Source organism: Atta colombica, unplaced genomic scaffold (assembly GCF_001594045.1).
Source record: "Atta colombica isolate Treedump-2 unplaced genomic scaffold, Acol1.0 scaffold96, whole genome shotgun sequence".
Lineage (NCBI taxonomy): Eukaryota > Metazoa > Arthropoda > Insecta > Hymenoptera > Formicidae > Atta > Atta colombica.
Window position 1 is genome coordinate 764,051 of NW_017259590.1, and position 18,190 is coordinate 782,240.

Genomic DNA, 18,190 nt, shown 5'->3' on the forward strand with positions numbered 1-18,190 from the left:
AGAGTGGATTGAATTAAGGTTAAAATTAATTTACATTGGTAGAAACAAACACCAATGAAGAAAACTTCGTTTAACGATTAAATGAAGATAAAAAAAATGTTGATAATTAAAAAAGATTAGAGATTTGGAGTATCTTTAAAAATTCTTACCTTAAAACGAAATATGCCAACAAGCATCGACACAATCGCAGTGATCATTATTATTACATTAGGCCAAGATACGTATAGACTGTATAGACTGTATGGAGTATAACTATTGTAAATTAGATAATAGAAGAAATACGTAAAAAGAGTCGATGTGATTAAGAAATACAAATAAGTGAAATACGGTCTAGGTTGTCCAAGAGGATATTCGAACAAGCCTAAACCACAGAACGAGCCGATGATGAATAACGGCGCCAATGCTGTCTGGATTGTTTTCGTCATGGCTACTGATTAAATTTAAATCATATCTTGCTGCATGAGACACAAATGCGTTTCAATATTTTCTACAAAAATTTCAGAAACAATTTTTTTCCTTTAGATCCTTTAGAAAACTTTGCAAGAATTACACTGTAAAGTATATTAAATTGAAAGTGCTATTTGACCAGCAGTATTGAGCGAAAGAATAAAAACACATATAGATAATCTAGATTAGATTGCTTTTTTCTTGTGGAATTATTATTTATACATATGTAATTATCATAAGGCGTAAATGGTCATAATAATGGCTTTGCGATATTGCGTTTTTATATTAAGTTCAAATCTATTTAATCGTTACTTTTTATCTACAAGACTTATGAGTAAAGCTATGTTATACATTTTTTAAATAAAGATTAAATGCAAACATTTTTTTTAATTATGAAACAATGGATTAAATAGAATAATATATATGAATAGCATTCATATATACATTTAGCGATAAATAATTTAAACATAATTTATCTATTACTTTTCCTGAATTAAGAATGCGAAATAAAAGGTGAATGACAGAATTAAACTATGAAAGTAACAAAAGACTGCTTTAAAGCAGTCCTTTATTAAAAACTTTATTATTGTGTTCATTGTGTGGATTTGGTGTAATAAAAAGTTATAACAAATTAATAATCGTTTATCGTATCACAACTGAAATATCGAAAATACTCATGAGTGTGCGTAACGAATGTAAGAAGTAAAGCAAAAATCATGCAATAAAGTCTATTCATCGAAGAATATTAAAAATGTAAAGGATATATTATTTTAGGATATGTCCTATTTTGTAAAATGCATTAATATTTCGACAGTTAGACGGTTGAGATTGTTTTGACGCGGAAGGGTGGCGCGTATGCTTTGTTTATGCGCATTCACTGCGTAGTCATTCCCATACCGTGACTCATATGGGCAGGTAATCGCGCCGCGTGGACTCTCTTCTTCACAATTTCACATTTCTTTTTGAAAACGATTGCGATAAATGCTAGATGACACGTAAAATTGTACCTTATGAATACTCATAGTATATACGATTATTAGCTCGTACGATTAGTTATTCATAAAAGGATCGAGATGACACATAATCATATATCATGGAACAGATATTTCGTACGTTTTATTTGGAATTAAAACACGATGAAAAACAGAATTTATTACTTTTTCGCGATAATTATATACGGACGACAATTATTTTTGTTTAATATAAAATTTTTCTCTCGCTTAAGTATAATTCTCGGTTGCTTCGAATGGTATCACACGATCGTAAAAAGCAACGTTAATAAATATATTCATGCAAATAACGCAATTCATGTTATGCCTACTTTCAAACCTAATATATAGTTTGTGTAATTAATAATTTAATTAATTTTTCATTTTTATACATCTTTCATTATACGATCCGTATAAAAAATTAAGCGTAACTTTGGACCTATTCGTCAATAATAAAAGAAATATTTTTTTTATTAATCTCTAGTCTATTTCATTGACTCTAATTTTACAGATATTGCAATAAGAGATTTAGCCCTTTTATCTGCTCCGAATTTATTTCGTAATAGTGATGAATTGATGAATACTTGATATACATTTCAAAAGTTTACTGATAATTACATAATAATATACATAATGGCTATATATTACATTTTTCAGATGATATCTTTTCGCTCACGAGTACGACCTTGATGTAGTAGCAGGATATATTAGGTATAGTAAAAACAAATCCATTATTTTTCCATTCAATTTCATGCAAAAATAATGGATTTCTTTTTACTACACCTAATACATGAAAAGAAGGTTTTTCTTAAGTATCTAAAATTTTTTGGATCTATCTGAATGATATATCTAGATAAATTTTTAGATATTGAGTAAAATCGTTCTTTCCGTGTAAAAATCCATCGATGGAGAAGCTAACGTACCTTCGCCGCCGATTTAATTGAAGTGAACGAACTACTGCCGATTCGTCGCGTCGCGCGTTTGTTTCGGAAATGCTGTTGAAGTTATCGGAATAACTAATAGACTTTTCATAAAATATTCGATGGAATTGTAGTTCAACGCGAAAGACTTTGATAAATAATTAGTCCGCGCGCAATTATAGAATATTATTCGCGAGTGTTTTACGCGAGTATCCTGTGCGAGAGGATGTCAACACAATTCTTAAAGGAGGAGGATGTTTGGGAGAGACTTCGGGCACCGGTGGAGTAACTTTGCGGTAAATATTTTTTATATGTGTAAAATTAATCTTTTTTTTGCTTGTTCTTAAATCGTTTTATTTGATAATAATATAAAAATAATAATTAGAAAAAAAAGTGAAGTTATTTAAAAATTGTACAAACAAAATTTTATACTTGTTTTATATTGTAAATTTATTCTTGTAACTTTATTCTTGTTGAGATTCAGTTTCAGTTAGATATAAAATAATCATATAATCTCTAAAAGAGATTATACGATTATTTTATATCTAACTGAATAATAGGTAAAAATTCGATGCCTATAAAAATTATATTTTCAAATTTGCATGATTATTTACCAGAAAACTGCATACATTCATATAATAATTATTTTTTTAAATAATAATTATTTCTTTATGCTGTTTTAATTTGGATTTTAATTATTGCAGAATCATCGTAGTGACATTGCAGGTGTAACTCCATTGTTGCGCATCGATCGGTGAGTGATGATTTAACATTTTTATTGGGGTAACGAATGTATCGTCATTTTATTAGTATTTTATGTACATATCTAAATACATGCATACGTAAATATAATAACAATATGCGAATAATTATATATAATATATAGCATATTATCCGTTGTCTTAAAATGGATAAGTTAGAACAAATTAGGATAAACTTAATTCTGAATGCCTTCTTATGATTGAATATATTGTGCATATGAAGATATTTTCTTAAATTAATTTACGATATTCATTTATCATCAAATACACTGAAAGAAAAAAATGATTACAATTACCATAATTAAATTATAATTTACCACAATTTAAATATAATTTTTTGGAACAATTATATATATATATATAATAATTTTAACATATAAGTATAGTCAATTATGCTATTAATAATTGTTGCAAATACTATCTGAGATTAATTTTTCTTAATATATTTTTTGTCATTATTACCACATAAAGAGTGAATTAATTAAAAAAAGTGTGTTTATAGTAATTATGGTTGCATTTATTGAATAATAATTTTTATTTTATTTATCATTTACATTTTCATGTTTTCCTGTATTAATATTCGAAATTATCATAATTTATCATATAATTTTTTCATATTTGAGAGAACTATACACTTATGATTATTATCACTACTAATATTATAGCAGTAATAAACATAAAAGTATCTTAATCGTAATTAATTATTTTATTATTGTGCAATTGTAATCACAAATACTTTTTTCTCAAACACTTTTCTCTCAATGTATCTATTTTGTTCCCAAATATTCATCCAGGATTAAATTTTATATAAGTTAGCAAAAAACTGCAATTACATGCATATACAGATATTGGATTTTTAAAATCTTTTTCGATTGCTTCTTTTGATTATATGTATATATTTTATAATGAAATAGTAACAAATATTTTAATATAGAGTTGTATATTTCGTACAATTTATTTTATTTTTTTATTTTTTATAGAAGATATTTTATGATTCTTAATTATTATTATTTATCTCAATGCACTGACTTTAATCTAAACTTATATAATTTATCTATTCGTAGTAATTGATAAACTAGATTTTATATCAATTGAAGTATAGTAATGACTTGAGATCCATATACATTTGGTCGTAAAATAGAAGAATTTTATGTAGCAATTGTTTTAAAATTGTGATCAGTTTTGCATTTTAAAATACTAGATCATGAAATACTATTTTTATGTAAAAAATAACTCTAATAGTATATAAATAATGTAAAAAGATATTTTTATTAATAGTCATGAGGGAAATTTTTGTCTCTTTCGAATCTTACGTCATTCCTCTGAATTTCTTATCTCTGCATATTTTCGAAATGAAATTCAGCATTTTATCGCTCGAATCGATGAAAATACATGTATAGGCCTTGGATTGTTGATCGGACGGTAATCGGTTGAATAATTTTTATTTATTTCTTTTTGAATTAAAATTGTATTTTTATATTATAAAGTTCATATTAAGAAACTAAATTTTGTAATATTCACGACGGAGTCTCTTCGAATCAAAACACTACCATAATATAAAATATTTTTTTTTAATTTAGATTTATTTTTAATTAGATTATTTTAATTGATTATTTTAATAACTAGATATGTATTTCTAATTGCGAATAAACGCGAGTAAAAAATAAACGCATAATTTATTCGTATATCAATAGAATTATTACATTATTTTTGATTAATGACTGATTTTATTAATGTGATGGTCATTTCGCGACGCGTTCGTGTTTTGCGCATCATTTAAAAGCGTAAAAATTTACGCTTATTACCGATATTGATTAGGTAAAAGGAATATTTCTCCTTATCGATTTCTGTCATATAAGAAGCCAGAATATTGGCCAAATACAGTTTCAAAGATATATAAAGGTGAGCTAAATATTCGGGAGGGTAATTACCTACAGGAGGTCAAATTTGCTTGCAAATTTCTTTTATTTTTTAAATTATTGATTATTTATTTAGTATGATCGCGATTAAATTATCCCGCTGATTTACCAGAACACGATAGAACATAGTTAGGTATTAACGTCTCCCATACAACATATGTGTCTAAAATATATCAAAGATCCCAAGTAAAATAAAAGAGATATACTAAAAATATCACTTTTTACTTGGAATATAATATTTTTAGGATATTTTAGGATATCTCTACGATATATTTCGGACATTTATACTATAATAATAGATTATATTTGCGGTATGTTACTGCACTTTTATGAAGGTAGACAAGAATACATGGATGAAAATAGGCAAAATAAATGATAAAATATAGGTAGATAAGACAATAAAGGGATCATTTTGTGGTTATAAAAAAAGCCCTCATGTCCTCAATCGATTATTCGATAAGCAGGATAAGTTCTGAAATCCATTGAATAAGTGTTATAATCATTCTGTCCACGACTATACTTACGTACCTGCGTCGGACAATGAGTTGCACCGTTTCTTGCTTACCGTATGCTTTCCATTATTCGCTAAATATTTCTTGTTATAATTAAATAATATGCTTCGCATCAAATTTTCGCCAAAAGAAAATCATCTTAGTTAAGTTAGGAATATGACATTTTAAGGACAAACATTTATTTCAAATTATTCTGCATAAAACAATATATAATATTATTAATAATAATATAATCCGCTATTATTTAAACTATATAATTTACAAAAAAAATCATAAGAATTTTATTTTCGCATTTGTAGGATTAGCCGATTTTGTTTCTAGCCGATTTTGTATAGAAACAAGCCACAAATATGTAAATTATGAATTTTGATTAGCATTAATGAAATATAATAATTAGTTTTTGAAAAATATGGAGGTGAAGAAATAAGATTTTTTTATGAGATGTGTTCAATATCGGTTTTCCTTTATAATTAAAATATTAAAATGTTTTTATTAAAATATACAATTGCAATTTCTTAATTATCAATATAACATTCCTACTTTTAGTTTGTTAAGTACTTTAGTTAGTTAAGTACTTTGAGTAATCTATTGTATACAAGCTGAGGTGCATCTATGGCAAATACGAAATCCAGATGATTGAATTTTGGAAACGGCACTGTATAGTCGTCCACTACATTAGGTAATACCCGGATGAGTTCCTTCACATCCTTAAAGAAATAATTTTGATCGCTCTTATTTCTTTGTGACATAAGTATACAAAGGGTTAAAACATATTAATCTCCAATATATCTCTTAATGATTTAAGTTTTAACTTTTATTCGCTATACCTACCGGGAAGGTGGTTATCGGGTCGTTTTCGGCGTAGAATAACGCGAACGGTGCGGTGATGTTCGCGAGATTGTAATCCGGTGGTTCGGATGTATTGTAGATTTGTAGATTTTTCATGTGACCGTAATCATATTGGCAAAATCTCCCGGAATTAAGTACCTGATGAAAATGTACTATCATTTTGATCGAGGTACCAGCTGGATTGTGACTCAAAAATGTGGACAGCAAAGTCTAAAAATCGGACAACTTGTGATGCGGGTGAAATGATGACGAAAACCCGGAGATGGAAATCAGTACGATGTTTGCAAAATACTCACAATATTTAATTGTTCCCTATCGAAACCACAGAAAAGACATAGCGCAGTGGCGAATATTTCTGTATTGATATCGCTGAGAGACTTACTCAAGTTTATAAAGTTAATGGGGAAAAGCTCGTTTATACCAAGCAACTGCAACAGCTCCTGCAAAAGAGCGTTTTGAATTTAAACTGCGATATAATGTGCTTATAATCTGATCTTACAGTTTCCAATGATTATTTGAGAAATAAAAAATTTGAAGTAACTTTTTGAAACGTGATTCATACAAAGAAGCTTTAAATTGTTCCGATCTTCATTGTAATATTTCAAAGAATATTTAGTTCAAATTATATTCAAATTTTTAGTATTACAGAGTGGCACATACGAAATGTCATACTATTTAATTATCTTATTAAAATCATTCTTGTGTATTATTGATTTTTTTTAACTTTATGAGCAAATTCTGTGTTTCGTGGAAATTCTGTTTGATGTGGTCGATGTAGTTACGAGTCGAAATTGAGCGGACATGAAAGTGTACATATTACTTTAAGAAATAGAAGATGGCACACGAAATGTTGTACGAATTGTTTTATACAGAGTAAGATTAGAATGGCCTTGATTAGATTTTTTAAATATCTTAAAAAGGAAAAGAGCTGCTCGAGTTTGCTATATTTACCTTTCAATTGTTGCAATACTTAATTTACAATCATATTTATTTTTATTTGAAGGGGAACTACCTGATTTCTCAATTTACTTTATCTCAATCTACTTCCAATTTATGATGTCACAATACCTAACAGAATTTTCTTGAAGCATAGAATTTGCTCACAGTTAAAAAACTCGATGTATCTCGAGTATAGTTTTAACGAGATAATTAAATGATACTTCGTGCACCAGTTTGTATGTATTTTCGGAATTTCAAAACTTTAATTCTGTTAAAATAATTTCGCTTAAAATTCAAAAACTAAAAACCTAATTTTACTATTTCGGCTATTCTTTTCAATATTTCAATTGCTTATAATACAAATATTGCATTATTTCTGTAAAAGAAAGTAAAGTTCAAGATCTCTAAAAGTGGATTATAAAAGGAATAATATTCGAAAAAAAAATGTGACATCTTGTGTGCAATCTAAAGTCGAAAGATGGAAATAATAAAAGCAGCGTTTTACATATATTGGATGTTTTTTAAAATTATTTCCTGATATAAATTATAAATTATTTTTTAAAAGTATTTCCATATGACTTTACCTGAGTATTTGCTACGAAAGTGCAGAACAATCGTAACGGAGTGGTTACACGCTTCAGAATAACCGCAGGTGCAAGACTGATTATTATTCGCACCATTCTAGTAATTTCTGGACGTTCCGCTGCCATTATATAAGAAGCAGTCGAGCCTAATGAATGGCCGATATATGCGTGCAATGGTCGCGAAGTTATTTTTGTAATATATAAAATCATCGCGGGTACATCGTAAATGCCCAATTCGTGAAAGCTAATACAAAATTTAATCTGTATATGTGTATATATATATATATATATATGTATATATGTGTGTGTGTATATATATAATATATATGTGTGTGTGTGTGTGTGTGTGTGTGTATACATATATGTATATATAAAATATTATTACAACAAAATATTCTATTTCACAAAAGTGAATTATTTGATTTTTTGTCATAAATTAAACAATGTTATTATGGTAATGTTACATTCAATACTAATTATTTTTACTTTATGAACATGTATACCTAAAATTCCAAAATTTTGAATTCGATGGAGATAATGAAACATGTGCTCTCGAATGAGTATTTCCACGAAAATTGCCCAACCAAACGTCATACCCGTGATTGGCTAGTATGAAAGCTATAAAAAAAAACATCATTTACAATAAATTTCTTATACATGTGTATAAATGAAAGTAAATAAATAAAAATAATTAAAATGCTTTAACAATTACATACATAGTTAATACAGAGTTACATTACAATACACACAATTACATACAGAGTTATATTAAAAAAATATATATTATAATACATATTTTGGAACTTGATAATTGTCAAATAGAAATCTAATCTTTTAGGAAGAGAAATATTCTTATGTGTTGAATATGTCATACCAAGTCCTTTATCCTTGCCAAGAATAAGAAAATCGGCGCTGCTAGTCAAAAGACCATGTTGCAGTAGCACGGGTGCACCATTTCGACGTGGAATACGATGAAGTGTTAAAAGATAACCATCCTCCGTTTGTACTATGTGAGTTTCCACAGGATAACCTGCTTTTCTTATCATCTGTAACTGAAAAAAATAAAAGCACGTGCAAAAAAATATACTGCTATTAGTTTTGAAGAAAGATCAATAATGATATACAGAAGAAGCACTTTTAATCGAAAATTGAACCAAATTTGGGATACAATATATCCCAGGAAACAAGGTATTATTTGGTGTAATTGATTGGTCATTCTTAAGCAATCTGACGCTCTATTATCGTAAAGTGACGTAACAGTCACATAAGATCACATAAGATCATATTAACTAAAATATGTCATTATTTTTGTACGATTAACGGCATAAATGAATGATGTTATTAATTTGTCACTAATAACGTTACCAGTACGTCGTCAAATAATCATTTATTCTATGTCAATAATTATGATGTTGTAAATAAATGACATTATTAAATGGATTGTCATTATTATATTTTAAATAGATCACGTTAGTAATTCAAACTGACTAACTGTCGGTGTCAAAATGACTACAGTTTACAACTAGGATATGTATACATATATATGTATGTATATGTATCTTTTCTTAAATAGCTGGGAGATTTACGCATTTTTACATATTATGAAACATTATACTGAAAAAATTTCTGATTGAAATCGGAATCAGAATTTTTTAAATTTATTGGAATTTTAAGATAACTGGAATTCTGGTTGATACAATATTTCTGGTAAAATCGAGTAAAATTCTTATTTTTATCAGAATAATTGTTGGTGCATTTTCCAGTAAGAGACAATGATATAACATTGATCATTTCTATCTTTTTTTAATATTGGCAAACAACAAAGCTATATTATAATTCAATTGTGTTAGGCTAGTATTACATTGTCATGCGAAAAGATTTTAAGTTTATTGATTGGCTATGGGATAGAGAGATTTCGATTTCTTTTTCTTGCAGCCAGTAGGCTTGAAATGCTTTGCATGACAAATGTAATATCAGCCTCAGGCCGACAAATTTTTCATATTTGTTGATTGAGGATAGAGAGTTCCGAAAACTTCTCTGTCTTGCACACATTTGTCATACAACAAAAACGCACAAATGAAATAGCACTATATCATCTGTTGTGCTGGAAAACATCCTATAACAGTCATATACTTACTATGAGATTGCCTTGAGGAGAAATGTACCTATTGTTTGATTGTTCTTTGTCCGTTTGCACTTTTTTAAATACATTCTGCGGAACATCAAGTATCCCAGCTATTGTATAGTCCAGAAAGCCACAAAAGAATAAAAAGTGCACGAACACTTGCATTACAAAGTTAGATGAATGGTTCAATGTCGATGAAAATAGTTAGGATTTCTAAGATATCAAAGAATTGTACTAAAAATAGAAATAAAAAAACAGCATAATTAGCTGAGATCTACTTCAATTTTTTTCTTTATGAAATAGTAAATTCTAATATGGAGTGCGATGATAATTTTTCATTTTTTTATGCAGAAAAGGAAATATTAATCACATTATATTATTAGCTACACGATGATAAAAAAGTTATATAAAAGATACACGATTATACTGTGCATATAGGGCGTTCCATTGTTTTAATTGCCTCAGGCAACTATCTTGAAAAACAAGCTATGAGAAAAAAGCAAAAATTGTATAGTTTAAAGGAGGACAAATAATGGCAAAATCAATTTTTAAAAAAATCAATGGTAAATGTTCAGAAATGGTGCTTCCTCAATAATTCCGCAGATATTTTTTCAGTGAACAAAACTAATTACGAAAAGATATGTATACTATATTTTATGAGAAGACTTGTGATTTTTATGGGAAAAAATGCTATTTTAAAAACGAATAATACAATTTCATTTTTTATCGAAATGTTGATGTAAAGTTTTTTTTAATCTTTCATTATCATCTATATTAGTCATGAGATCGTAGTAAAACGTTCGCGAAAGTGAAAAAAAAATGCATAGACACCCATTCTCCACCTATTCTCTCCCATTAAGGAGCGGTCAATTTTCCACACAAAGCGAGTCCACTCCATCAATTTTTTCCTAAATAGGTTGGGAGGTGGAGTGGAATACGCTAAATTGAGTATTTATATAGATGCATATAGATGCACTTATACTTTTATTCATCTACAACTATTCCAAAACACTATGAGCAAAATTATTTTCATGATTAAAATAGTATAAATAGTATACGAAATTAAGCGCGTAATTATTTCAAACGAAATTTCGATGATTGAATTTAGGCAACAATATGTTGCCTTGTATAAATTCAATATAATAGATAACAGATTATAAAGGCTTTTCCCTTGAAACAATATTATGAGTTATAATACGTTATCTTATTGCTGAGCGGTTTTGCACTGAAGAGCTCACATTTAATGTTAGACAAATGAAAATTTATTATTATATAATAAAATTTAATTTATTATTATAAAATCTGAATAATATATGAACATTCAATGAAGTTTGTGACACTGAATACAAAAGTATTGAATACAAATCTTCTTTTGTGTTTAACAGACACATTAAGTATAGTTTTCGCTAAGATCGCACAAATGACTGAATCAATTCCACTTTGCCTGATCATTATATCATCGATGAGAAGGTTCAGAGAGACTGGAAATAAAAGTAACATTTTATGGAAATTTATTAGCTTGCATTACAAGATCCAATATGTTCAAACATACTCCTGTTATAGCTCGTTATTTCAACGAACATGTTGCAAGAAGTTACCCAGACAACAAAATGTATCTAAAATCGGATCAAAACATTTTTTGCATCTAAAAGACGATTTAAAGATGTCTTATGTCACAATTTAAGATGTATGATTTTGTTTGGGTACAGACTACTTTTTATGCTCACGCGCTTTAAGAGAGGATTCTGGCCTAGAAACTTGATTTTTAGGCTATTTTTACGAATTTTTTTTGAAAAATTCATAAGATCTCTTCAAATCAGAGTTGTTTCTTACATATTAATACATATTTCAAGTATCTTTTAGAATTTTTTTTATTGTAATTTTCAAAGAAATAAGCCTTATATTATATATTTAATATAAACGGTCTTATTTCCAATTTTATTCCTTACATAACAGTTTATGTAAGATCTTGAAAAAAAGACGCTACACGGTAACGATACGACTGTTCTGCTCGTCTGAAACGAAAAAATCAAAGAGATTCTTAAAGCATATGAGTTTGGCTATCGTTTGACCTATAATAAAAAAAAATATTAAAAAGAAAAAAAATGGTGTCACTTTGTAAATTATTTTCCGATTTTTTCGAATTTTTTCATCTTTAAAATGCTGTAAAATAAATAAAAATAAACATTTTGACTTTACTATGACTAAACATGAACTATATATGCGCTAAAAATGAGAAATCGTAGTCACCGCGTAGCGCCTTATTTCATTGTGTAGCGCCTTTTTTCATGATCTTACATAACTGTTATATAAGGCTTATTTCTTGGAAAATTACAATAAAAAATTCTAAAAGATACTTGAAATATGTACTAATATGTAGGAACAACTCCGATGAATAAACATTACAAATTTTTTAGAAAAATTTCTTAAAAATAGTTTAAAAATCGAACTTCCAGAACAGAATTCCCTCTTAAGCACTGATGAGCATCGTTTACACTCAGTTTTCCCGTTGTAAATGCTCAGAGAAAGATAGAGAAGCACTTTTGACATCATAAATGCTACTCACAAGTATTCGTCCATCGAGAGCGTAACAAAAGCGTGAGCATTTACAGATGTTTATGGCTAAAAATAAACGCAATGAATGCTCTCATATTAAATATACATGTAAAAGTTATGTACAAATATAAATGATGGTATGTTTGAACTTTGGTTATATATAGAATCCTAGAAAAGATCGGATGCGATGTTGTGTTGAGTTAAGTCATCGCCGTCATTTTTTTTTCAGTGAAGTGCTCATAAGCTAATATTTTACAAGAGGAAGATTAAGCTGCTAGGAAAAGAAAAAAGTATTTGTTTCCTAAATAAAATATTATTGATATTTTTCTATTGTTGTTACATCATCTCTAGTTTTCTTCATCAATTTCAGAGAAATTATTCAAAGTATTACTTGGTGTAGTATACAAGTATTTATTAATAATATTAATATATCTGAATCATTTAATAAATCAAAATTTTCAATAATATTAATAATAAATTTTCAATAAATTTGAGTCAATTTCTAATGTATTAGGTATATTCTTTTTTGTAATATTTGTTGTTTTGAAAGCTTCTTTTACCCGAAAATATTAAAAATTAAGTAAAAAAAAATAGGGAATTCTTTTATTTTTATTAGAATAATGATAAAAGAAAGATTCAAAAACAAGACATGTGTAAAAACATCAGAAAATACTTTACAAGGCTATCAATTAATGCATATAAGTATGTATTACAATAGACTATTATTTTACTTGTATATGATCATTAGAGCAATCAAAATTATGTTGTAAAAATCCCTTTTTAAGCGCCTAAAATATGCTGTGTGAAATTGAAAAAATGCTCTAAAGAAAGAAATATATACATTTGAAAATTACTTTTTATCGCACAAATGTTTGAAATATTAATTTTTTATTTAAAATAACAAAATAAAATGAATTTGATAAAATTTGTTCGTTTTTTTAATAAAAAATTAATTAGTCTTACAGGACATTAAAATTAAATTAATTACATATGTATTTGCAAATACATATTAAGCAAAAATTGTAATTATTTCAATTAATATTTCGATTACAGTAACTAATAAACACTTGACTTAAGTTTTCGAACAAAAGACTTCGCCTATTTGATGGTAAAATATTTTTATACGTTGAAAAATTTTATTCGACGTCAACAGAAGTTACAAGTGCAAATTTAAATGCTATTTCCTTAATGCTGTAATTGTTTATGTTTATCGTCATCGAAAGATACTCCAATCAAGTATGTTGAAATTGCTTTTAAAATAACAAAACCACTATTTTTCGATATGATATTGCTAATTTTCAAAAATATAAAATATATCATATTCTGATTGAGAGAAACTTATCTTAGGAATCCTATTTATTATTATATCGGAAAAGAAACTAATCACAAACTTAAATTAAAAAACAATCTGAAATGTACAATAAAAATAGAAAAAATATGCAAATTTGTGTGGGCGAAATATACAAAAATCTTATGTGTGAAATAATGCAAAAATATGCTGTACTATGTAGGGCTTAAAATGCATAATTTTTTATGAAATAAATTTGTATTTAGTTTATTTCTTTATTAGTTAAATAAAAAGAATACTCTATACACATTTTGGTTACCCTAATGATCATACTTTTACATGATCACAATAAATAGATAAATGTAATTTATTTCTTTCCATGTATAATATACCATAGAACATTTTCATTAAAACTCGCGACATGTAAAAATTTCAAAATTAGAAGAATATCAAAAGACAGTATCATGATGCTAAGAGGACGCGTCTAACTATCATGAGATAGATCGTATATATTTTTACGTGTTTGTATATTTGTATATTTTTACGTGTTGTAATCATTCATTCAGTCAATTCTTCACGCAATATGTTTTGACTTAATAATCACGGAATTTTTTATGACGTGTGACTGAATAATACTGACGTAAGGAAATCATATTGTCAAGATTAAAGGCCAATAGAGGAATGACGCAGCAAAATTGTACATAACATCTTTTATAACAGCATTAATTGTATTATGCAAAAAGTGTAAAGTACATGTTGCACTTATATGAGATATATTTATTATTTCATATACAAAAATTAAATTAATATCTTACAAAATCCAATATCAAGGCGATATTTTATATGATCTTGAAAAATTATTTTTTTCGAAAATGGGTTTGAGATTTTTCGATATATGTATATGTAAAGAAAAATAATGCGTGATATAAATGATTAATAACTGACTTACTTTTTTAAAGAAGATAGAAAAAAAATCACTAAAAATACATCCATTTGGAAAAGAAAACTATTATACCAAATAATTAAAAGATAAACACAAATGATGATGATAAATATTATTTTTATTGTGTACTTAATTTTAATAAAACTTAAATGATATTATTTTTATTACTAATTCTTCTATAGCTTAATGTAAAAAAACATAAAAGATAGCATTAAAACGTACGTATTCCTCGAAAAAATTATTGTATCAAATTATAAAATACCCAAGTAGTACTATCTTTATTATTAACTCTTATCATTTGTATAAAACCTTTTCCTGTAAATAAACCTTTGTATAAACCTCTTTCCTGTAAATGATACGCTATAGTCTCTTTCATGGTAGTGTTTCTTTCATAATAATATAAAAGGATGCTTTTAATGTACTAAACTTCATCAACAATATACTTGATGGGAGACGCTATCGTGTCTCTTGATAGCATCACACGACAAAATTTCACCTATGTAATATTATCCGAATGTAATATTAGAATTTAAGGTATTTGTAAAGGTATTTTTTGAAAATAACTGATTATCTCGATACTCGTTATCAAGTAAAAAAATACTTATAATTATCGTTACTATTACTAAAAATAACGAAAATGGTCGTTATGCTGAAACAAGATCATTCTAAAAAATTTTGCAATATTTTGTGTGTATTGTTGAAAGCAATAAACAATAATAACACTAGATCGATATGTAAAAACATTATTAAAAGAGATACTTTTTTCCGAACTAGAAATTCGTACATAAAATTTTAGAATTTTATACATACATATATCCAATTTTGCAAATTAAATGCCAATTAAATTTTTGATCTTGAAATATAATCTGAATAAGGTACGATGTTTTACAATAAATTTTGTATATGAGATCACTTTAATCAAATTTAAAAATTGGTATTCATAAATTTGTTTTTACATTAATACCACTCTATAATATATAGATTTATGAAATTCTTAAGATATTATAAACCATAATCTCAAAGCCATTTTATAGCATGTTAAGACGTTATTTAAAACAATCTTGAATAAATTATTAAAGTTAAAATTGAAGATTGAATGTATAAAAAATTATTGTCATAAATAGATTCAAAATAAATATAAAAAGTAACAATAAGAGTAACTAAAATCGTTATCGTCACCAAAAAAATATAACTGTATTATCATTAAAAAAAATAGATAACGTCGTTTCCATTCGTTACAAAAAAAGTAACTGTAACGGCGTTATAAGTAACGATCAATTACTTCCAATCCCTGTGTAATACTAGTTGCTTAACATCTGTATTATTAGATTTGATCACTAGGTCGAATTTCCATACTTTGTTTGATCCAATTTCTGAGACATAAAGGGCTCTACCATAAGGACATACAGCAATGGCGTGAGGCATAGTGAATGCCTAAAAAAATACAATATATTCTTATATATAATTAGTGACTAGTTATTTTAATTCTCGAATATATTAGGAATCTCTAATAATGTAGAGGAGTTATTAAAAAAAAATATGAAATATAATACTTACTGAAGACTCCGGGTTCCAAAATTAAATTACATTCCGATTTTTAGGATCAATGGTGAAACCTGTAATTTGTATATTTTTAAATGTCATTCCATTCACGGCATAAATGAAACCACCTGAAATTATCAACATATAATAAAAATATTGTTGATTTGTACTGTTATTATTGTTATCATTATATTTTGTACTTATATAATTATATATATAATTTATATAATTTCAATAATTTGTTCACAGTATTAGAGGAAAGGCTCTTATTATGAAGTTCCGAGTTCATTTTGGGTAAATGCTAAAAGTCTACGGGTAGAATTTAAAAAAATAATAGATCATTTTGAAGGGAATTTAATAAGCTTTAAGATAATGTTATATAAAATTTAATTAAAATTTCCTTTTGAAAATTAAAGAAATGTAAGAAGTGAATAAATCGTAAAGTCATCTTTTGAATATATCTTTCATTATACAGTCCGTATAAAAAATTAAGCGTAAATTTCGAACTATTTGTCGGTAAAAGAAATATTTTTTTTTATTAATCTCTGACCCATTCCATTGACTCTAATCTTACAGATATCGTAATAAGAGATTTAACCCTTTTATCTGCTCCGAATTTATTTCGTAATAATGATGAATTGATGAATATTTGATGACATTTCTAAAAATTTACTGATAATTACATAATAATATAGATAATGGCTGTATATTACATTTTCCAGATGATATCTTTTCTCTCGCGGATACGATCTTGACGTGATGAGAAGGCTGAATACCCGGAGGATATACATGAAAAGAATGGTTTTTTTTAAGTATCTAAAAATTTTTGGTTCTATCTGTATGATATATCTAAATTCTAAATAAATTTCTAGATATTGAGTAAAATCGTTCTTTTCGTGTAAAAATCCATCGAATGGGGAAGCTAACGTATCCTCGCCTCCGATTTAATTGAAGTGAACGAACAGCCGATTCGTCGCGTCATGCGTTTGTTTCGGAAGTGCTGTTGAAGTTATCGAATAAGTAGTAGACTTTTCATAAAATATTCTAATAATAGATGGAATTATAGTTCGACGCGATAGACTTTCATAAATAATTAGTTCACGCGCAATTATAGAATATTATTCGCGAGTGTTACATGAGTGTCCTGTGCGAGAGGATGTCAACCCAATTCTTAGAGGAGAAAGAGGTTTAGGAGAGACTTCTGGTACCGTAGAGTAACTTTGCGGTAAATATTTTTTACTTGTGTAAAATTTTATTTGTGTAATCTTTTTTTGCTTGTTCTTAAATCGTTTTATTTGATAATAATATAAAAATAATAATTAGAAAGAAAAGTGAAGTTATTTAAAAATTATACAAACATAATTTTATATTTATTTTATATTGTAAATTTACTCTTGTAAATTTATTTTTGTTGAAATCTCTTTTAGAGATTATACGATTATTTTATATCTAACTGAATAATAGGTAAAAATTTGATATCTATAAAAATTATATTTTCAACTTGCATGATTATTTTCCAGAAAACTGCATACGTTCATATAATAATTATTTTTTTAAATAATGATTATTTCTTTATGCTGTTTTAATTTGGATTTTAATTTAAATTTTATTTAAAAGCAATATCATCGTAGCGACATTGCAGATGTAACTTCATTATTGCGCATCGATCGGTGAGAGATGATTTAGCATTTTTATTGGGATAACAGATGTATCGTAATTTTATTAGTATTTTATGTACATACCTAAATACATGCATACATATATAGATATAATAACAATATGCGAATAATTATATATATATATATATATATATATA

At 26.9% G+C, this 18,190-nt stretch overlaps 1 protein-coding gene across 1 annotated transcript; it reads right to left on the reverse strand.

Annotated features, from left to right (window-relative positions):
- Positions 1-6,111: 6,111 nt before the first annotated feature.
- On the reverse strand, positions 6,112-11,383 carry LOC108693603 (lipase 1-like). Its single transcript, XM_018202638.1, has 8 exons — positions 11,365-11,383; positions 10,058-10,258; positions 8,795-8,972; positions 8,424-8,538; positions 7,921-8,164; positions 6,694-6,837; positions 6,380-6,607; positions 6,112-6,255 (listed from the first exon to the last, which is right to left on the reverse strand). Exons 2-8 carry the CDS (start codon positions 10,208-10,210, stop codon positions 6,112-6,114), a joined length of 1,206 nt encoding a protein of 401 aa, XP_018058127.1. The 5' UTR covers positions 10,211-10,258; positions 11,365-11,383.
- Positions 11,384-18,190: the final 6,807 nt, after the last annotated feature.

Coding starts and splice junctions, on each gene's coding strand:
- LOC108693603 (XM_018202638.1), bottom strand. CDS start 10,210: ATGCAAGTGTTCGTGCACTTTTTATTCTTTTGTGGCTTTCTGGACTAT. Junction 8,539..8,794: donor TGGCAAGGATAAAGGACTTG/GTATGACATATT, acceptor TTTTTTTTATAG/CTTTCATACTAGCCAATCAC. Junction 6,608..6,693: donor ATAGGGAACAATTAAATATT/GTGAGTATTTTG, acceptor TCCGATTTTTAG/ACTTTGCTGTCCACATTTTT.